Source organism: Gorilla gorilla, chromosome 16, assembly GCF_029281585.2.
Source record: "Gorilla gorilla gorilla isolate KB3781 chromosome 16, NHGRI_mGorGor1-v2.1_pri, whole genome shotgun sequence".
NCBI classification, from domain to species: Eukaryota; Metazoa; Chordata; class Mammalia; order Primates; family Hominidae; genus Gorilla; species Gorilla gorilla.
In genome coordinates, this window is record NC_073240.2 from 68,591,439 (window position 1) to 68,613,411 (window position 21,973).

General features: G+C 52.6%; 1 protein-coding gene across 6 annotated transcripts in view; it reads left to right on the forward strand.

Moving 5' to 3' along the window:
- The window catches only part of MAP2K5 (mitogen-activated protein kinase kinase 5), a 264,622-nt gene extending 256,441 nt beyond the window's left edge, over positions 1-8,181 (forward strand). For all 6 annotated transcript variants that reach the window (XM_055362709.2, XM_004056378.5, XM_004056379.5 and 3 more), the window contains one exon: positions 7,713-8,181. In XM_055362709.2, coding sequence (XP_055218684.1) covers positions 7,713-7,817 — 105 coding nt within the window. In that variant the 3' untranslated portion in view covers positions 7,818-8,181. The remainder of the gene's footprint in view (positions 1-7,712) is intronic.
- The last annotated feature ends 13,792 nt before the right edge of the window (positions 8,182-21,973 follow it).

The following is a 21,973-nucleotide window of genomic DNA, read 5'->3' on the forward strand; positions in this document are numbered from 1 at the left end:
TAGAAATCAGAGGCCAAGACGGCCGGGCACGGTGGCTCATACCTGTAATCCCAGCACTTTGGGAGGCCAAAGCAGGTGCATCACGAGGTCAGGGGTTCAAGACCAGCCTGACCAACACGGTGAAACCCCATCTCTACTAAAAATACAAAAATTAGCTGGGCGTGGTGGCGGGCACCTGTAATCCCAGCTACTCAGGAGGCTGAGGCAGGAGAATTGCTTGAACCTGGGAGGCGGAGGTTGCAGTGAGCCGAGATTGCGCCACTGCCCTCCAGCCTGGGCGACAAAGCGAGACTCCGTCTCAAAATAAAAAAATAATAAAAATAATAAATCAGAGGCCAAGAAAGCATGTTCTCAGAACAAATGCCTTGTGTGGAAAGCTCTGCATTCGTGGCATTTGCCCAGGTATGCTTGCTGTGTGGACAGGAAGACTCCACATCTTTGGTGCAAGCACCTCCTCTCACCCCTGTGCCCTCAAGTGCAGGACCTGTGCTCTGTGTGGAGGAATAACCCTCACCTGCCCAGAGTATATCTGTGAAGCACCACCCCAGGGTCAGGTGACTTCATTTGGTCCTTACAACCCACTCCGGGAGGAAGAGAGAGCAGGTGGTATTTGGTGTGGGTGAGGAAGCTGCAGACAGCTGCCCTGTGTTCAAAACCAGCTGACAGATGAGATCCAGAAATGATGGAGAGAAAGTATCAGCTTTACTTCTATACAAATCTGGATTGGAGGATGTATTTACAAGTGTGGCCCCAGTGGCCTTGCTACGCAGAGGTGAAAACTGCAGGCCTCCCGCAGGCTTAGAGCCTGCCTGGAGGCTCAGCATGAGATGGCAGGCCAGACAGATCTGCCCCGTGGGCCCACCCACCCAATGTTGCCACTCCCTCCCTGGGGACAAGGCTCAGGAGTGTTACAACAGCAGCAGTACTTCCATATAGAATGAAGCCAGGGGAAGGGAGGCCCCCTCCACTCTTTAGTATTGTCTCTTTTATAGGCGAGGCCCTAGTGGGATGGCCAGGGGAGGGCTGACCGACTCTTAGCCAGGGGCCCTTGCTGTCACTCCACGCAGAGTGGGGGGCAGTGGGGGGAATTGTTATTGTGATGCTTTGGCTTCCTCTTGCTGAGTCACTTATCAGGTCCTCTCCTTCCCTGGCCATTCCTGTTGATTAGCCTGGCCACGCCCAGCCTGGAAGGAAGAGTTGGCCCCAGGGATAGTTATGATTTATTATCTCATGTAATTAATATTACCAGGCTGCCCACTATCCTGCCACTTGTCAGCAATTCAGCAGACAGTGGAAATCTGTGCATCCTCCCATAAATTATTTAACTTCTCTAATCTGAAGTTTTCTCCGGGGATTAGATTGGTAGCTTTAAAACTTTAACAGTGGAACATGTTTTATTATGTAAAATTAATGCAAGACTTCAATATTAATGTAGAAGTGGGTTTTTTTTTTAGCATGAATGTATTAGTATCCATTGTAGACACTTCTTTTTAAAGTCATCCATGAGACTTAAAGGACAAAAAATTCTGAGAGCCAGGGTCACAAGGGCCAGTGGCAATCTCATATCTACACACAGCTTATTTCTGTATATTGTCTCAGTAGCACAGTGTCAAGGAAATCCTCACTCACCTAAGTTGCCTTCCCAACTTAGGCATCCATCAAACCAATGTAGATGCTTAACAAAGGAATAGCAGAAATGTTTTATTTTACAGTTAGCCACTGACAGCAATGACCAATTGTTCATATGAATCGTTTATGGTAAATATATTGGTCAGACAAATGGTACTCAAACCTTATGGGAACTGACACCATCAGAAACTCAGAGCCATGGACCACACTGCATCCCCCACCCTGATGTACGTGATGGGGCTCAGTGTACGTGGGCTCTGGTGCACTCACACAGCTTTACACATGCATGTGTACGTCCTAAGTGGACGTCTTTTTTCAAATGACCAGTGCACCACAGCAGCCCTCCTAGCCCACGCTTGCCATGTAAGAAGTTGAATAATATGCACAGATCTAATAAGCGGACTCTAAAAGCTGCAAAAAGTAACACCACAGTACAAGGTAACAGATCACCAGTATTCATTGTAACCCTTTGACTGTAGTTGAGTGTATGTTATTTTTTTAAATCGGTTTTTAAAACTAGCTAAAAATTTTCTTAACAGAATTTGAAACCGCTGCAGAGCCCCCAAAGCACCTCACACCCTATAGCTCCGCTGGACTGTGAGATCCCATCTAGTCCTAACACTCCATTAGTGTGAGAAGGGACAGAAGTGTTATCACAGCCAAGCGGGCTGGAATCCTAAAGGGAGATGAATAGAGCCTTCAAGCAAGTCTCACAGGTCCAGCAACGAAAGGCAAAGGGATGGGCAGTGGGTTGGCATGTGGAGGTCCCTTCAGCCTCTCAAATCACCATTTACAGGGCAGTCACCTGATCACAGGGCTGCCCTGTCCCAACAGCAGTTTGTTGGAGTCTTTACTAGGCCAGGCTTACTGCTTCAACAGGTTCATGAGTCCTTGGCCTCCTATCCCATGCAGCATCCTTGGTGGGAGAGGATGTGCTTGGTGCTCACCCTGAGGCAGAGCAGTCCTGTGGTCCAAAGAGCCACCAAATGTCTAGAGCAGCCACAGCTTAAGGAGCCATCTCCCCAGAGAGACACCACCAGTAGGCAGGCAGTGTGGTGTCTTCCATGGTAGAAGAGTGTCCTGGGTTTAAACTCTAACTCTGCCACTTTCTCCATGACCTTGCCACATAATATCAAGCTTCCTAGAGCTTTAGTTTCCTTTATAAAATGGGGGTGCTGGGAGGGTTCAGGAGAGCTGTGGTCAGATGTAAGGCATTCAGCCAATGCCTGTACACAGCAAGTGCTCAGTGAGTAGATGTATACATACAGAATATAGAAGTCACCTTTTCATGAGGGCCTACCACATGCAGGCATTGCACCAGGCCCTGCAGCCACACCAGCAAGTTATTAAATTATTCAAATGCATTATATTCTCTAGAAAGTTATAGAAAGAGATGAAAGTATGGGGACCCCAAATAGGTACATTCCTATTTCAGAAAAAGCTCAAAGCCCAACTAAGGGCAGACAGCGAGGTGTCATTAAATGAGCACTGGACTGGAAGTCCAGCCCCACAAGCCTCAGGCAGCACCCACACACTGCAGCAGGCTGGGAGCCTCCATTCTTGCCCACACGATGAGCACACCAAGCCCTGCCCCGCTGCCTCCACGTGGGAGGGGCCCGGGAGTGTCCTGCTGTCAGTCCATCAGGAAGGCATCTCAGCACAGTGGAACATGTGGCCAGGAATTAGGGACGTTAGTACAGAGGCGAAGAGTCAAACTAGTGACACACTGACTAATGCCCAGGTGGAGGAGGGAGCGGTGAGCAACCACAATTCATCTTCATGACTATGATATTTTCACCAGTGTCCCTCATTGTGCTTCTCAGCCCCTTTGGTGAGGGTGTCTGCCCAGGTGATGCCGGCACCTCCCCGACTCTCCCCTGTGTCCCACTTTTGGAGTCATCCTGCCTCTGGCAGCCCTGTTCTTTTCCCTTCATTGTGTCTCCATCTTCTGTGGCAAAGTCTGTGGACTATAACTTCAACCCTTGTCAGTTTAATTGTTGCAGTTGGCCCTGAGAGAATCCAGGGAATGAGAGTGGCTCTCACTGCCTGGTGATGAGGCCAGCAAGATCTTTCAGCAGCTCCAGCCTGGCACTGCCAGGTTCCACAGACATGGCTGTGCAGAAATGGTGCTAACATGCTTTCTGCATGAAGGACAGAGGCCTAGATGCCTGGGGCGGTCACCGTGGGTGGAAGATGCTCTTGACGAGCATCTATATTGGTGCCTGGGTTCCAGGGAGCTGCACCATGCCACACTTCCATTGTTCCTTGTAGCCTGATGGGGCTGCAAGAGCTTGCCTGCATCTGGATTCCTCTGCCTGGGAGGGATGTACGTTTCACCCAAGCCCAGGGGAGGAACCAGCCGCAGGGGCTGGAGACTGCAAGGAGCCTCGAGGTTGGCTGTCTGATTGCAGGCACAGGAGAGCAAGGCGTTTGGAATCGGAGACCCATGTTCTGGTTCTAGCCCAACTGCCTGGTTGGTTGCCCTTGGGCAAGTTCTGCACACTGAGTGTCAGTTTCCTCTTCAGCACAATGGAGATGCATAGCTGTGTGTGGGCCACAGTGAGCATGGGAGCCAGTGGGCACATCAGGACAAACCTTTGGCAAATGCCTAGCACACAGCACTCCTTGTCCAAGTCAGTCCCTTGCAGAGTGGTGTAAAGCATCACGGATACAATGTGCCTCATCAGTAATACGAAGGAGATGGGGTCACCTCCCAGCTGGACTTGGTATTATTTAGTGTGCTATCTCCATCCATCTTTAGGAGTCTGGCCTTGCCAAGATGCCTAGGGCGTCTGGCTGTGTGGAACTCGGGCACCTCTGGGTGGCCAAGTGAGTTTCATGCTTCCTCCCAAATTCTCCATCAGATTTTGTTTGCTTGCTAAACTCATGAGGAATGCCTGCATTGTGCATGTCACAGGGTTAAGGGCGTCAGTTACAGTCTAGGAGGAAGGAGAGAGCCACACCTGCCAGGGTCCCAGGTGAGCCAGGCCAGCCCCGAGAATACTCCAGAATAGAAACCAGGAGACATGAGCTCAGTGCCAGCTCCTAACCCCTATCTTCCCTCCCTGGGCCTCAGTGTCCTCTCCTCTAACATGGGGGTCATGGTGTATTTTCCCTGAATCCCATGCAGGGCTGATGGGAGGAGGGGGAGTCAGTGACTCTCCCAGTGTGTCCAGGGGACAGTGCTGATAGAGGTCAAGACTGGGATGGTCTAGGCTTACAGCCTGCAGCCCTGGTTGCACCTCTGGCTAGGCAGGCCTGAGTCGCCAAGGTAGAAACAAGATGAGGGGGAACTGCAATCTGAATATTGATTCTCCCTCCTCTATCCAGGAAGAGCCCAGGGCAGTGGGTTTGGGTTACAGACTTGTGGTTCAGTCCCATGTCTGGGAGCTCAGGCAGGTCAGCTGTGACCCTGCAGCCTCCATCAGTAAAGTGGAGGTGATTGTGCCCACCTGTGTGAGTTAACACTTCTTTGGCTGCAAATAACAGAAACCAGCCCCAGCCTGTGAGGTGCCTCACAGGATCCTGTGAGCATGTGGACCCTGCAGGCAGAGACGCTGCCAGGCTCTGGGTATAATGGCCCCAGGGTCTCCAGTGCCGTCACGACCCCCCACCCCCTCCGCCTGCCTCTGGACAGCACCTCCTGCTCTCGGGTCCTGCACACTGGCTTTCTCTGTGTGTCCAGTCAAATGGTGGTGAACAGCTGCCAGCAGCTACCAAGTCCACAGTGCACAGCCTAGGACGCTGGGTCCCCTCCATGTCTGTCCCCTGTGATTCTCCCTTTCAGGCAACCACCCTAAACCAATCAACAGTGGCTTGGGACAAAGGCAGTGGGTCCAGGTCGCTTCCCTTGCAGGTGGGGTAAAGTATCAGGGATACAACATGCCTCAGCAGCAGCAGGAGACGAGGTCACCTCCCAGCTGAGGAGGGCAGGAGAGGCTGGCATCTCCACCGGAGCTGAGTATGGCTGCAGCCGAGCAGCCCTCTCCCCTCGCCTACCAGGGCACTTGGGCAAACTGCCTCCCTGCAGTGCGGCCATCCGCCCTTCTGGAATGTGGAGGAACGCCTCTACGCTCCCTCCTGCAGTTCCGCTCTGCTTGTTCTGGAACAGATGATAACAGAGATGGAGCATATGGGCCCCAAAGTCACCCGGCATTCTGGGAAAGTGACACTGTGTTACCCCGGGCGTGGGGGGAGGGGCCCGTCACTCGTGAGCGCAGCTTCTCCCTTTGTTCTTTAGAAGGGCATGAGGTCGCCCCTCCTGAGCCTCCTGAGAGGAAGTGTGCACGCTTGGACTTTGGGAAGGATTTCCTCTGTCTAGGCAGCGATTTGGGGAAGCAGCCATGGGGTGGGCATATATATGGGGAGGAGAACACGTGGAAGCCAAAATCCAGTCCTTCCTGGGCCTCTCCTGCTCAGGCCCCAGACCAAACCTCTGCCACCCACAGGGCCACACCCAGCCTGGCCTCCATGGCCGCTGTGCCCTTAGGGGTCCTGCAGGTGTGTCAGGAGCCTCCCAGAGTGCTATGAGCAGATTATGGGAAGTACCCAGCTGGGCTCCAGGCCTAGCTCCACCCCAGTCTCAGCGGGTCCCTGCCTGGGGTTGGGTGCCTTGGCATCTTCGAAGCTGAGTTTCCTCCTCCTCCTCGCAGCTCTGACAGTGCTCTGTGTGCCTCTGAGATAGACCCACGCAGGGTGTCCCCAGGGCAGGTTTCCCAACCTCGACTGAAAAGGTTGGGGGCGGGCACTGCATCAGCCTAGGATGAGGCGGCCTGAGCATTCCCCTATCCCTCACAGGTCTGACCTGTGGTCCACAGGGGCCATGCCGTCCCCTGCTCTACCCAGGCCTGGTCCTTGACAGCCCCTGCAGGCACTGAGGTTGGGACAGCCAGGGTCCACATCCCTCCTGGCTTTGTGATGAGCTCGTGGCGAGGCCGTGCGGCTCTTTAAGCAGCCTCTCTAGGGCTGCAGTCAAGTCTGGGGTGTGCTGGGAAAGCAACCCTGAAAGCCCAGCCTGTGCAGGTGGAGGACAGGCCCAAGAGGGGCTGAGGAAGCTGGAGGGAGGAGAGCTGGGGGGAGCGAGGAAGCGGCCGCTGGACGGGGAGGGAGAAGAGCTGGGGGCAGGCACAGGGCGCCCTCATCTCCCCCATTCTCTCTCCTCGCTATGGCTCCCCAAGTCTCACCATGCAGGCTGCACAGTTTTGGGTAGGAGAGGAAGCCACTTGGTGAAGAGGAAGAAAAAGAAGGCTTTTCACTTTTCCTTTCACCTCTGACTGTGGCCTGGTAACCCTGGGGTTGTCCCTGCTTTTTTCTGACCTTCCCTGGGAATTCCCAGGAGGCCCTAAGATTGTGGATGTAAATCTTGGTGCTTCAGGACAGCAGAGAAGAGAACTGGCTAAATAGAATCTGGTCTGCCTGTGTGATAAGTGGATTAGAACCAGAGGCAGGCCACAGGGCAATAGGGCCGGCCCCTCCAGAGTCCAGCCCCCAATGGAACTTCTCACCAGGAACCCAGAGATCCTGTGCACAGCCCAGCACATTCCTCCCCCTCCCCCCTTCCCCTGACATGTTTGCCTTCCCTCCAATTGCAGGTGGTGACTTCTTTTTATAGGAGAGCTGTAGACAAAGGAGAAAGCTAAAAGGGATTGACATAGCCTCTGACGAGATGATTCTTTGGTCTCTGGGCAGCAACTGAACCGGAAAGCTGGCAACACAGTGCCAGGCCTTGGCTGACTGGCCGTGCGAGTGATGCTGGGCAGAGGAAGGGCCAGGCAGAGTGTGCAGCGAAGACAGGGCCTCGCCCTTAAGCACCTTCCAGGCTAGTGCGAGCCTCAGGAAGAGGTGGCAGAGTCTGAGATGTGCCAGCCAGCAATCCAGACGCTTGGTGCTGACTACCAGTATGTCACTGCTCGTCCCTGGGCCTCAATTATCTAGGCCGTGAAATGGAGCTGATAGCCTCCCTCGTTACCTCACAGGGTTACTGGGGAAAGAGATCAGATCCAGGCTGAGGGCAGGCCCTGGAAAGTACAATGAGCGCGGGAGTCCAAGGACTGCCTGTCACAGCCTCCTCCTCTTCCCCGCAGGGCCACCCGTTCATCGTGCAGTTCAATGACGGAAATGCCGCCGTGGTGTCCATGTGGGTGTGCCGGGCGCTGGAGGAGAGGCGGAGCCAGCAGGGGCCCCCGTGAGGCTGCCGCAGGGCACTGAAGACCCAGGACCAGTAACCAAGGAGAACAACCCACCCGTCGCCCCTCTCCGTATGCTGCCTGCGCCAGAAGAGCTTTGCTGGGCCCTGGCTTCCCTGCCCTCACCTTCACCTCTGTCAGCAGGTGGCCTTGCCCGGGGAGCCCCACGTGTGGCCCACCCCACCAGGCCATCCCCATACCTTCTGGTTTGAAGGCGCTGATGCTGGCAGAGAGGTAAAGGGTGGGGCATTGAGAATGGAGGCTCCCAGGGCCCCTGCCCACTTCTGTTTTCCTAATGTTTTTCTCTATAAAGGGTCAGGCCCGTCAGCATCACTGATGGGAATAAAAGTATTAATGCTTTGTGACAGCCTCTGCCATAAGAGTTGTGTGGTCCAGGGGGTCTGTGACCCCCCAGGGCTGGGGGCAGGTAGGATCTCCACTTCAGCAGGGATGTGTGTGACAGTGCCTGCTGCCTGCCCAGGCACCTGCAAGCCTCCTGCTAGCTCCTCGCAGTTGTGCTGAGGCCCACAGCCCAGCTCCACTGTCAGATGAGAAACAGAAGCATGGAGGCATTGGGATGGGTCCCATGGCAAGGAGTAGGCCCGGATCTCAGGCCCCCGCCATGAGCTCCTTACTGGACTGCCAGACACATCCACCTGACCTGCGTGGCTGAGGAGGGAGTGGGCTGTTCTGAGAGGCCCTTCTCCACCCCAGCCCCACCCCTGCCCCTCACTGCCCTTGACCCCACACCTGCCACCTCTCACCTCTCAGGAAGTCCCCTCAGCCACATGCCAGGTAAGCCTGGCTACCCCCATTTTGCAGGTGAGGAGTTGAGGCTCCAAGGGTCTCAGGATTCCACTTGAAGGTCTGAACAGCATCTCAACATGTCCAGAAGCAAATTCCTAATCCCCCACCCCACCCAGACCTCCTCCTACTGCTTTCCTGTGTCAGTAAATGGCATCTCCATCCTCCCAGTGCCCAAGCCATTTGGCACTCCCCAAAATGCCAGGACATGGCTTTGACTCCCTTTTCACACCCACATCCAGTTCTGCTGTCTTTGCCTTCAAAGAATATTGGTTCCATCACCCAAAATTCTCTCTTGACTCCAGCCAGTTGGTCTTCTTGCTGCTCCTTGAACATCCGGGCACATAACCACCCAGGGTCACAGCAGAGACGTCTAGCCATGGAAGGTTCACACTCCCTCCACAGGGTACTGCGTTGCTAGGGAGCCACTGCCCAGCTGGGCTTCCATCTCATGGGTGGGATTGGTGCTATTATAAAGGGTGAGTTTGGAGCCAGGCACAATGGCTCTCACCTGTAACCCCAACACTTTGGGAGGTTGAGGGGGGAGGATTGCTTCAGCCCGAGTTCAAGACCAGCCTTAGCCAACATAGTGAGACCCTGTCTCTACCAAAACTTAAAAAATTAGCAGGGTGTGGTGGTGCATGCTTGTGGTCCCAGCTACTTGAGAGGCTGAGGTGGGAGGATCTCTTGAGCTCAGGAGGTTGAGACTAAATGAGCCGTGATGGCACCACCGCACTCCAGCCTGAATGACAGTGAGACCCTGTCTCAAAAATAAATAAAAATAGTGAGCTAGGGATCAATTATTTTGATTGGGGTTTTATATGTTACTAGCAGCTAGTATTATGCCAGCTAATGTAGGCCTTTGCATTTGGTGCCTGGAGCATGCTTCCCTCATGCATCCACATGGCTCACCTCTATACCGTTCAGGTCTCAGCTCAAATGGCATCTCAGTGAAACCTACTTAACCACTCTAAAATCGCACCCCTCCCGCACCTGCCCTGGGGCCGCCTGTGCCCATTGCTTGCACCATTTTCCTCTACTGCATTCAGAACTGTGTGACACATCACTAATTTTACTTATTTTCTCTTCTGTCTCCTTCCTCTTCTGCCCTTCATTAGAATGGGGTCTCCACAAGGGCAGAAATTCTAGTCTTTTTCACACTGTATCCCCAGTACAAAGAACAGGGCCTCGGCTCTGCACAATAAATGTGTGTGGGTCAAATGGCCAAAATTGTGGAGCTGTGACTCCCAGCCCATGTGCAGTCCAGTGCCCCATGGAAGGGCACCCTATGTGAGGCATCATGTGCTTCCCAGGGCAGAGTCGGCTCATCATCTTTTTAGTAATGCTTTTCAAGGCACAGGCTCCCAGCTTTCTCTGAGCACCTGCCATTTCCCTGGGGTTAGGATGGTCACAGAATTGGATGGGACCCCGGCCAGGAAGACCCTGGCCCAGTGCTCAGGGCAGGGAGAACTGCGGGCAGTGTACATGATGGACTTTCTCAGGAAGAGGCGCTCAGAGAGTGGGGAAAGCTCAGGGGCTCCCACACGGGGCTGACTACCTTGGAATGTGAATCAGCCACCACCCAGACTAAAGCGTATCCTTATTTTGAGAAGATTCATCCAGCAAACCTGTCAGCCCCAAATCCCAAGTCAAGGGCGGTAGGAAAAGTGAGCAGGTACCTTGCTGGGCAGTGTGCTTAGGGCTCACTGTATCAATTCGTTTAATCCCCACCATGATCCCAGGAGGTAGATGGTGATATGATTATTCTGCCCATTTTACAGATGAAGAAACTGAAACACAGAGAGGCCAGGTGACTTACCCAAGGTCACCCAACAAGTAGCAAAGCACTGTTTGGGACCCAGAGCCCCGCTCTTAGTCACGGCTCTGATAGTCAACTCCACACACACAGCACACATGTGCACACATGTACACACACACACATGCCCTGTCCTCTAGCACAGAGGCTCCCAAACTCTGGTTTGCCAAGATAATGTTAGTACCTTTGGGAACGGGCCAAGGATCTCTTTGACCAGCTCCCCAGGGATACAGGTGCAGAGCGCCCCACAACAGCACTGAGAAACACTGCTCCAGACGCATGCTTTGGCCTGGAGACCAACTTTCAGGGTGATCTTGAACAAAGCACGTCTCCTGTCTGAGTCTGTTTCCTCATCTGTCAATGTAGGGGTTGATCTCACGGTGTCCTGGAGCTGCTCCCAGTCCTGATGTCCCAGAGCAGAGTTCTCACCATTTGGGTTCATCCTGTGAGCATCCTTGCCCCCAAATTACATCACCCACATGCATGCACGCGCAGAATTTTGTTCACAACTCTAGGGTTTGTGGAGACCCTGGAGCCTACTCACTCATGACCCCCTGTCAAGGGCCCCTACTTTGGGGCAGCCCCCAACTATAAATTCCCCTCTGCCTTGAAGTCGAGAAGATGGGGAGCTGAGTGACCCCTGAGGGGTTCTCCTGCTAAGACCCCTCTGGCCGGAGGCAGGTCCCTCTTTGGCCTGTTGAAGTGATTCCTCTAGTCACCGTTGGGGGCCAGAGGCCAAGCTGCCCCTGCCCTCAGAGGTCGCGGGAAGGCTAAGACCTAGAACACTGCAGTGCCTGAGACTGGCCTAGGCAGCATGAGCTCTTTCCCTGCTGGAAAGCCACCCCCGCCCACCGTCACCCCATCCATGTGGCTAATTCCTATTCTTCCTTTCAGGCCCCTCTCAAACGGCACCTCCTCTTTGCTGCCTTTTTTTTTTTTTTTTTTTTTTGAGACAGAGTTTCGCTCTTGTTGTCCAGGCTGGAGTGCAATGGTGCACTCTCAGCTCACAACCTCTGCCTCCCAGGTTCAAGCGATTCTCCTCCCTCAGCCTCCCGAGTAGCTGGGATTACAGGCATGCACCACCACGCCCAGCTAATTTGTGTATTTTTAGTAGAGACGGGGTTTCACCATGTTGGTCAGGCTGGTCTTGAACACCTGACCTCAAGTGATCTGCCCGCCTCAGCCTCCCAAAGTGCTGGGATTACAGTCATGAGCCACCACGCCCAGCTGGCAGCTTCTTTATTTCCTTCTCTGGATATAGACTGTGAGCCCTTTGAGGGCAGGGATGAGGCTAACTCACCTCTATCCCAGGACCTGGCCCAGGGCCTGCACAGGGAGGGTGCCTGTGGTGTGGGACGGTAGGAGGGAGGGAAGGTAGGGTACAGAGATGGGGCCCTCAGACCTGAGGCCCTTGGGACCTGTCACTGTCCCGCTTGAATCTCTTGCTCCAATCCTCAATACTGCCCACTCACTTTCTAACTGGAGCTTCTGAGAGACCAAACCCTCACTGGAGGCAGCCTCAGGCCTCTCAGACCTTCAGGGGAGCCTAGAAGGAAGTGTTTCCGGGACATGAGGATCCTCACGGAGCCCCAGTTCACAATGACAGGCAGGTGCCTCCTCTGCTTCTAGGTCTCTGGCTTGAAGGCCAGGAAGCCCCCTCACACTCAGCCCATCGTCCCTGCTTCTGTCTTTGGTTTTCACATGTGGGGAATGCAGGATACAGAATCCCAGGGCTTTGGAGATGTTCCAACAGGTCCGTTGGGGCAGAGGAAGGAGAGGTGGAACCCTCTTCTCCAGATGTGGCGGGGACCTTGTGGTCCAAAGCAGTGTGACCCAGAGCCCCTACCCAAGGCCCAGCCCAGTTAGGGGGGTGGTCAGGCCAGTGAGGTGAAATCATGGTACAGCCTCACTGAGGGAAGCTGCGGGTGCCCTGCCTGAACAGACCCGCATCTTTGGGGAGGCATATGCTTCCAGGTGTCTGCACACTCAGGCCAGTGGAACCTCCAGGTGAAGCCTCGGGATGATGCTGGGTCTGCAGGCTGGCAGCCCCTGGGGCCCCACAGGGTGGTTCAGAAGGGACTGGACAGCGGCTTCCACATGGGATGGAGCCCAGAGAGGGCCATGATGCCACCTCAAAGATACCTTCCGTCCCCCTGACTGCTGCCCAAACTCCTCCTTGGAGCTTCAACCTTTAGCTAAGTCTGGCCCCTATTAGAATGGGAGCCTGGCCGGGCACGGTGGCTCTCGCCTGTAATCCCAGCACTTCGGGAGGCTGGGGCAGGCAGATCACTTGAGCTCAGGAGTTTGAGGCCAGCCTGGGCAACATGGCAAAACCCTGTCTCTACAAAAATTAGCCAGGCGTGGTGGCACATGCCGTAGTCCCAGCTACTCAGGAGGCTGGGGTGGGAGGATCACCTGAGCCTGGGAGGGGGAGGGTGCAGTGAGCTGTGATTGCGCCACTGCAATGCAGCATGGGCGACAGAGTGAGACCCTGTCTCAAAAAAAAAAGGAAAACCAGAATGGGAACCGTGTTCTCAGTCACAGAAATGTCCATGAGAAAGAGGGGCATAGAGGGAGGATGGAGGGAGGGAAAGACGGCCCCAAGTCCCAGGGTGAGGGAGGGAGGTAGTGCCCAGCAGGTGGGCAGAAGGGCGTGGAGAGGGGAGCTGCACCGATGGCTCACAGCAGCCCAACTCCATTCCTGGGGCCAGGTGGACCCCCAGGACTGCACCTGGACCGGGTCCCAGCTCCTACTTTGGGGGATCGGGTGTTTTCACTTCATGAGGCCAGAGGAAGCAGTTCAATCCAAGCGCAGGTGAGAGGCCAAAGGAGGAGGCTGAGGCTGGCATCAGCTCCAGGGTGCTGTGGCAAAGGCAATAGGCGTGGTGATGTGGGGTCAGGAATAGGGAGGAGGAGCAAAGAGGTCTGCAGGGGGAGCCAGGCCAGGGGAAGCAGTAAACAGCTCAGGATGTCTGCCCTGAGCCTGGTCCTTGGTGGGTGCTGGCTGCTCATATAGGAAGTGGGACGAGGTCAGTGGCTTCCATGGCAGAGCAAGGCTGCCGTGGCGCTTGCCGGCTTTGTCATGACTCCTTTCCGCCTTGGCAGAAATCACATCCTCGACCCACCAGAGATGCTCTTCAACTAGTGGGCAGGCAGGGCCGGCTGTAGCTGGTAGTGGGTGGAGCCCCTGAGACAGCCTGGGCTGGCACGAGCCACAGGAATGGATTATTATGCGGGGCAGGGAGGCAGCAGAGCCCAGACCTCATAATGACAAATTTTCTGCTGAACAACCACAAATATTCGCTGTGACTTTGGACAGAGTCTGAAAAAGACTTTGTTTCCTCCCTTGGCGGTATCATTTGTCTTGTTTTGAAGCCACGAGATTGCAGGCGCGAACTTATAGACTCAAGTTTGTCTTAATTGCTGTGGTGTCACCACCTCTCTGGCAGATAACAGCACAATGAACGAGTCGATGGAGCTGAGCCCTCCAGGTCCTTCTTCTAAAGTGAGACAAATGTCCCTCCTATAAGCCCAACAGTCCATCGGCAGCTCTGTCATTTATTTATCTCCCTAACAGTTTGCATTAACTTGCAAGGGATAAAAAGTCTCTCCTGCCTGCAGACTTAGTTAAAAGCATCCAGTCAAACTGTGCTGCTGGTCCTTCCCAGGAATTTGCTCTTTTTATCTTTTCTTCCCGCTTTGGGGAAGAGGGGTTGTAGGGAGAGCAACAGGGCAAACACTGGGAGCAATAATGAGGGCAGAAGTATGGGGATAAAGTTTTGAGATAGAAAAGAAATCCTATTTGTCTTGTAATATGAGTTGCACGTGGCAAACTGCCTTCACACTGGTCTCATTGGTCTCCCAGCTCCCCTGCAAGGGCAGCAGGCAGCAGGGTCATCCCCACCTCTCTGTCTTCCAGTCCCTGTTCCCATCACAGGGGGTGACGCTCTGCTCCCTGAATGTCCAGAGCCCTCTCTGCCTCTGAGCCATAGCATAGGCTGTTCCCTCAGCCTGGGACACCTTCCTCCCATCCTCTGCCTCCTGCCTAATTTCTGTTCATCCTCCAAGATTCAGCTGAAATGCAATTCCTACGGGGAGGCCTTTTCCAATACCCAACCTGATCTGGCCCACCCACAGGAGCCCAGCCCGCAGGCTACCGTCTCCCTGGAGCTCCTTTGTCACTGCCTGACTTCTCTATATTGTCCTTCTGTGTTTTCTTACATCATCTGTCTGCCTTACCTCAGTGAGAGCCCCACGAAGGCAGGAGCTGGCTCAGGGCCTGGCATTCAGGAGACGCTCGAGAAACAGAGGTTAAATAAATGAAGGGGAAGGCAGGGTGGGAGGGGCTTCAGGAACTTCAGGGACCTGCCCCTGCCTGCCTCCAGCCATCTAGGTACAAGTTATTTACTTACTTATTTATTTGAGATGGGGCCTCGCTCTGTCACGCATGCTGAGTGCAGTGGCGCGATCTCGGCTCACTGTAGCCTCAGCCTCCTGAGCTCAAGTGATCTTTCCCCTTCAGCCTCCCAAGTAGCTGGGACTACAGGCATGCACCACCATGCACGGCTTATTTTTAAAGTTTTTGTAGAGATGAGGGCTCACTGTGTTGTCCAGGTTGGTCTCAAACCCCTGGCCTCAAGCAATCCTCTCACTTCAGCCTCTCAAAGTGCTGGAATTACAGGCGTGAGCCATTGCACCCAGCTGGGAAGAAGATGTTTATAAAAACATCTGATGAGATTGTGGCTGCTCTTTCATTTTCTCTCTATTACTCTGTATTTTTCAAATGTAACTCAGTAAACATATATTATTTTGTAATAATAATAATTTGTTTTAGAAAATGTTAAATCTCTTGGTCAGAGTCCCAGCAAGGCAGTGGGAGAGGCGGGATTCAATGCAAGTCTCCTAATACCCAAATGGAACCCCTCTTTTCTACCCCACGGCCTCCTCAGTCTTTTTTGGCAATCCTGTGGGGGAGGCAGAAGAGTGTAGCTATGAAGGCTGGGTGCAGTGGCTCACGCTTGTAATGCCAGCACTTTGGGAGGCCAAGGCAGGCGGATCACCTGAGGTCGGAAGTTCGAGACCAGCCTGACCAACATGGAGAAACCCCGTCTCTACTAAAAATACAAAATTAGCCAGGCGTGGTGGTTTATGCCTGTAATCCCAGCTGCTCGGGAGGTTGAGGCAGGAGAATCGCTCAAACCTGGGAGGCAGAGGTTGCAGTGAGCCAAGATCATGCCATTGCATTCCAGCCTGGGCAACAAGAGTGAAACTCTGTCTCAAAAAAAAAAAAAAAGAGGAAAAAAAAAAAGAATGTAGCTATGAAGGGCATGGGCTTGGAGTTACACAGACCTGGGTTCAAGTCTTGGGTCCTCCATTGACTCACTGTGTGACCCTAGGCAAGATGCCTAACCTCTCTGAGCCTCAGTTTCCTCAGTGGCAGAGTGGGGTAATTATAGTAGTGGATGTTGTTGATGTCATTATTAAATCATCCCTGCTACTGACCGTGATAAGCACAAAACACTTCTAAAGGGCTGGTTTCTGGCCCCTTCCTCCCACCAGGCACTGCTGCTGCACATACACACAGACCCGCATACAACCACTGAAGTCCTAGTGACTCCCCACTTCTTAAATATTCCTTCCTCAGGAGAAATGGGGCCTCCTTCCTCTGTGATGCAGTGGCAGCTCACGGTGATGCTCGGGGACCAACATTCTCCAGCAAATATTGTTGAGGCTTCTCCCCTTCCTCCTCCCCCACCCAGTGGTGATTCACTTCACCCTCTACATTTTGATGCATGAGATTCATAGGGCATGTGCCACTGCTGCACACCAGCCTGGGTGGAGTGACTGCGAGGAGGTGTTCTGTCCCCCTTACTGGAGTGAGAGTCCTAGTAGAACACAGCCTGCATCTTACAGGGAGGCAGCTGTTGCTGAAGAAACAACTTTCACTTCAGGCAGGTCTGGATTTGAGTTTTAGGGCTACTACTTCCTGGCTGTGTGGCTTTGGGCAAATCACTTCACCTCTCTGAACCTCAGCTTCCTCAGCTGTGAAATGGGTATGTTGGCATCATAAGATTCTTAGGAAAACAAAATGAGATGAGAGATGCCAAGAGTGCAGCACAGTGTCTGGTGCACAGTGGGGACCCAAGTTCCTTAGCTGGTGTCAATAGAAATAGAAAAGTGGCCTCCTCCTACACCACTGCCACCCCCAGCCCTAATCCTGTCCCTCTCCAACCCCATACCCTGCTTTATTTCTTTTTCACAGCAATTGTCACCACTTGGAATTATAGTAATCTTTCTTGTCCATCTCCCTGCTGGACTGTAAACTCTAGAGAGCAGGAACTAGCTTGCCTTAATCCCCTACTGTGTCCTCAGCTCATGACACACAAGAGGTACTAAGAATTTGATGAATTCATGGTGTCTCTAGCACCTATGCTGGGCCTTGCTGAGGTTTCAGAGAAGTCCTGGGGAGTCTCCCTGCCCCAGTGGGGGCCGTCTGCTTGTTCACTAAAAATCCCAGCAAAGCTGGTACCATCTCTCCTGGGGGAGGGAGGATACTCATTTCTCCAGACCAGAAAAGCCAGCAAGGGGTCAAGACAATTTAAAGGAGAGAGAATAATCTTTCAGCAAATAGTGCTAAGGCAACTGGATGTCCACATGCAAAAGAATGAATTTGGATCCCTACCTCACATCATACACAAATGTTACCTCCAAATAGATGGGTTAATCATAGACTAAAAGTAAAGAGCTAAAACTATAAAAATTCTTGGAGGAAAATATAGAAGTAACTCTCACAGCACAGCCTTCTTAGATATGAAGCCAAAGCACAAGCAGCCAAAAAAAAAAAAATATAATAAATTGGATGCCATCAAAATTGAAAAGGACATCACTAAGAAAATACTATGAGTAAAAAGACAACTCCTAGAATGGGAGAAGTTACTTTCAAATCATGCATCTGATAAGGGACTTATACTAGAATATATAAAGAACGCTTACAACTCAATAATAAAATTACAAATAACCCAGTTGAAAAAATAGGGAAATGATATTAATAGACATTTCTCAGCGAATGACTAATAAGCACATAAAAGATGTTTAACATCATTTTATCAGGGAAATGCAAATCAAAACCACAATAAAGTACTATTTCATACCCACCAGGAGGGCTGTAATAAAAAAGACAAATAATAACAAGTGTTTTTGAGAATGTGGAAAGATCAGAACCCTCATCCATTGCTGATGTGAATGTAAAATGGTGCTATTCTTTAGAAAAGTAATCTGGCATTTCTTTACAAGCTTAACTATAGAGTTATGGTATCACCCAGCAATTCCACACTTCGGTATATACCCAAGAGAAATTAAAATATGCGACCACACAAAAATTTGTGCATGAATGCTTATAGCAGCATCATTCATAATCGCCAAAAAGAGGGAAGAACCCAAATATCTATTGATGGATGAATGGATAAACAACGTGGTATATCCATATGATGGAATAGTATTTGGCAATAAAAAGGAATGAAGTACCAATACATGCTACAACATGGGTGAACCTTGAAAACATTACACCAAGTGAAAGAAGCGAGTCACAAAAGACCAATATTATATTATTCCATTTATAAGAAATGTCCACAGGAAGCAAATCTGTAGAACAGAAAGTAGACCGGTAGCTGCCTAGGGCTGGAGGGAAGTAGGGAAATGAGGGGTGATAACTAATAATTACAGAGTTTCTCTTTGGAGTGCTGGAAATATTCAAGCATTGATGGGGTGATGGTTGCACAACTCTGTGAATTACAAAAGAAAATCATTGAGTTGTAGACCATAAGTGGATGGAGTATATGGTATGTGCATGATATCTCAACTCAGGTTCCCTTGGGGTCGGTGGAGTCGGGGAGACTGGGGAATTGTGTGACATGCCCAGAATTCAAGTCCTTCCTCTGACTGATGTGGCATCCTATGGTTTTCCCACACCCCAGAACCTGGCCTCAGAAATGCCTCAAACTGTCCCAGCAAGCAGACCGGACTCCACCAATGTTTAGGCAGCCATCTTGAAGTGACTGGAGGCTGTCAGAGAAGGAGCAGCTCACATGTGCTGAGTGCCTACTCTGCCATGTGATTTGTGCAGGGCTGGGACTAGAGGGAGGACTTACAGGACCCCCGAGACTGAGTGACTTCTTAAGTTTTTCACCCAAGGTACCTTACTCTAGTTCCAGCCCTGGCTGTGTTCCATATTCCCAGCACCTTAGTTCATCATTGTGACATCAGGCCAGGTGCCATGGCTCATGGCTGTAATCCCAGCACTTTGAGAGGCCAAGTTGGGTGGATTGCTTGAGGCCAGGAGTTCGAGAACAGCCTGGCCAACATAGTGAAACTCCATCTCTACTAAAAATACAAAAATCAGCTCAGCGTGGTGGAGGGCACCTGTAATCCCAGCTACTTGGAAGGCTGAGACAGGAAAATTGCTTGAACACAGGAGACAGAGGTTGCAGTGAGCCAGGATCATACCACTGCACTCCAGCCTGGGTGACAGAGTGAGATTCCATTTCAAAAAATAAAAATAAAAATTATGACATCCCTGTGTCCCTGTGAAGCCCATATGAATACGTTACAGTTGTGGGTTTGGAGACTCAAACAGTGCAAGTCTTGCTGGCTCCAGAGCCTATTTTCTTTCCAGCCCTTTCTCCATGATGCTGATGGAGGAACCCCTGGGGAAGCCCCTTGCAACCAGGGAAAGCTTGGCAAGCCTGTCAGCAGCTCCCCACCTCCCAAGAACAAGTGTTTTGGAGGTCTCTGCCTGGATGACTTTGAGTCTGTGTGGAGGGTGGGAATCCCAAGACCTAAACATCACCGGGGAGCAGAGAACCTTCTCTTGAAGAACCACATTGTCCACTAGACCCCAACAGGACCAATAACTGTGGCCAGCAAGTCAAGTGGGACCTGGTCTGGGGCTCACAACCCTCATTCTCAAATGCTCATTTCATTTGCCAAACATGCTGAGTACCTACTAAGTGCCAGGCCCTGGGTATGCAACTGCAGACACAACATTCCCGTGGGAGAGACAGAAACACAAAAAAGTGACCGGGAAATATTAACCCACGAACAATCCAGTGATGAAAATAAAACAGCCATGGACAGAGGGGGATGAGGGCTGGCATGAAGGCAAGCTTAGAGGAGGCTCAGGAGGGGTGTATGCAGGGAGGGAGGTAAGGCAGCCTGCTCTGTGGGGTGGAAGCCTCCGGTGACACTGAGTTTTCTCAATGTGTTTCCATGGGTTCATTGGAAACTTCTAAGTGTCCACACAGTCTCCCCCATGCTGAGAGGACCTTGGAAAGAGGCTGTGGCTAAGCTGAAGCTGATAGGAGGGGAGCCCCTCACCCCTGGGACCAGCCAGGATGCAGGCAGGGACCCAAGCTTGAGATTCGGGAGAGAAGGATACTCATGGGAAAACCTGGGGCTAGCTGGAGATGCTCAGCCACCCTCTTTTACTTAAAAAGATTTTTTTTTTCTACAGGCAGGCAGGGTCTCCTTGTCTTGCCTAGGCTGGAGTGCAGTGGTGCAATCATAGCTCACTGCAGCCTCCCTCTCCTGGGCTCAAGTGATCCTCCTGCCTCAGTCTCCCAAGTAGCTGGGGCCACAGCTGAGCACCACCATGCCCCAGCTCTCTCTCTCTCTCTCTCTCTCTTTATATATATATAATTTTTTTTTTTTTTTTTTTGGTAGAGATGGGATCTATGTTGCCCCAGCTCTTCTTTTCCTAATACCTCTGCTCAGGCCTGGGAGGCTTCTCTGTCTGGTTGGAGCAAAGAAGGCTGGTCCAGGGTTCCCTCCTTAGTGTCTGCCAGCCTAACTTGCATCCCCAGGTGCAAGAGAGCCTCAGGAGGGCAGAGCCCGGCCCCAAGACCTTCAAACCATTCCCAAGGCCTCCCAGCTCTCCCTCTCCCCAGAAGCTTAAGCGTCCTAACCTAAGTAGGGCCACCAAGCTCTACCCATCTTCAGGACTCTAGAAGAGAGGTGTTCATGAGCCCCTGGACTCTGGATCAATCCTTCACTCGCCTTCACTCCTGCAAAGTGGGGGTCCATGTGCCCATCCTACAGATGCAGATATGCAGGCCCAGGCAAAGTCCATGGCCCTTCCTGAAGTCAGCAGCGGAACCGGGTCTGGGCCCACCAGGACCGCAATTGTTCTCCCTCCATTTGATGTTCCCGAGAACAGGGAGTCCCCTGCCGTGAGGAGCGCTGGTCTCACTTATGATCCCAAAGAGCCTGGTCCAGGCAGCGGAAACCCAGAGGGTACGGCCTCCCGCCAAATCCGGACGCTCTCCAGCCTCAGTCTCTGGTCCGCAACAGGAGTGAGGTGGGCCCGGAGCTCTGAGCACCTTCTCACCGGCTCCAAGGCCCCCGCCTTCTCCTCACTTTCGGTCTCGGGTTGGGGCCCGGCAGGCCCCGCCCAGCCTCCTTCACTTCCTCGGGCCAGGGCCGCCGCCGCGCCAGGCTCTGCCCTATGTGGCCGTCGGATTAATATCCAGATATTAAGTAAACACTAAATTAGCAAAACTACAAGAAAATTTTACAGCCCTTTGCATTTGGCAATCATTGAGTGTTAATTAGAAATTCATTACAATTAAAACCCTGCCTAAACAGGGCCTGCGCGCCTTAATTACATCTGATTTTTAATTCAGAATACGTGTTTACACAGTAAGCGCTACGTACCCCGTGATTATCCCCAATCCTCTTTATACTGTACTAATTATGTAAATTAAACCTAATTAACTGACGAAAACTACCGTTAATTCAACTAGTAAAAGATATGTGCTTGCGGAGGAGGCGCGTCCGCGCAGCCCCAGCCCAAGCCGGAGCCCAAATGGACGCCACACCCGGGGCACGGAGGCAGCGCGGGCTCGGCCAGTGGGAGGAGAAGCGGGCAAGGCGCAGCTCGCATCCAGAGTCCGGCTCTCCGACCCCTGGTGCCACCGGGCAGCGGATAAAAGAGAGAGAATCTTCAATAATGGGGGTCAGGAAGGCCAAGGGCAGCGACGCCTGCCAGCTCCGGACAGGGCCTCAGGACCCAGAGCCCCCACTGAGGAAGAGGGGTCCCGCCCATCCCTTCGGAGCCTGGGTTGCGGTCCCAGCTCTGCCACTCACTGCCTGCCTGAACCTGAGCAAGTGCCCTGGCTGTGCCAGGCCTTCCTCCTCTACATCGTCTAATGAGGGCGATACTGAAACGCAGCGCTGCGCCCTCCTTACCGTCCCTTCTTCAAGCTAGGCTCTCTCTGCAGCGTGCCAAGCACCACTTTTTGAGTCTAGGAGATCAGCTTGCGTCCCTTGTGGGCTGAGGGCCTTGGCTAGGAAGAAGGGCAGGGGTTGGCTTCCACTGCCGGATCCTCAGTTTCCTGCCTGTAAAATGGGAATAAGTGGTTCCTATCTATTCCCAGGGCCCTTGTGAGAATCGGCTCTGCAATCGGTAAAGTGCGGTCCGCGGTGATATTAACCCGCCGGACGCCGGCCCATAGTAGAGCCCGAGCTCCTACCCCCACGACCTGCT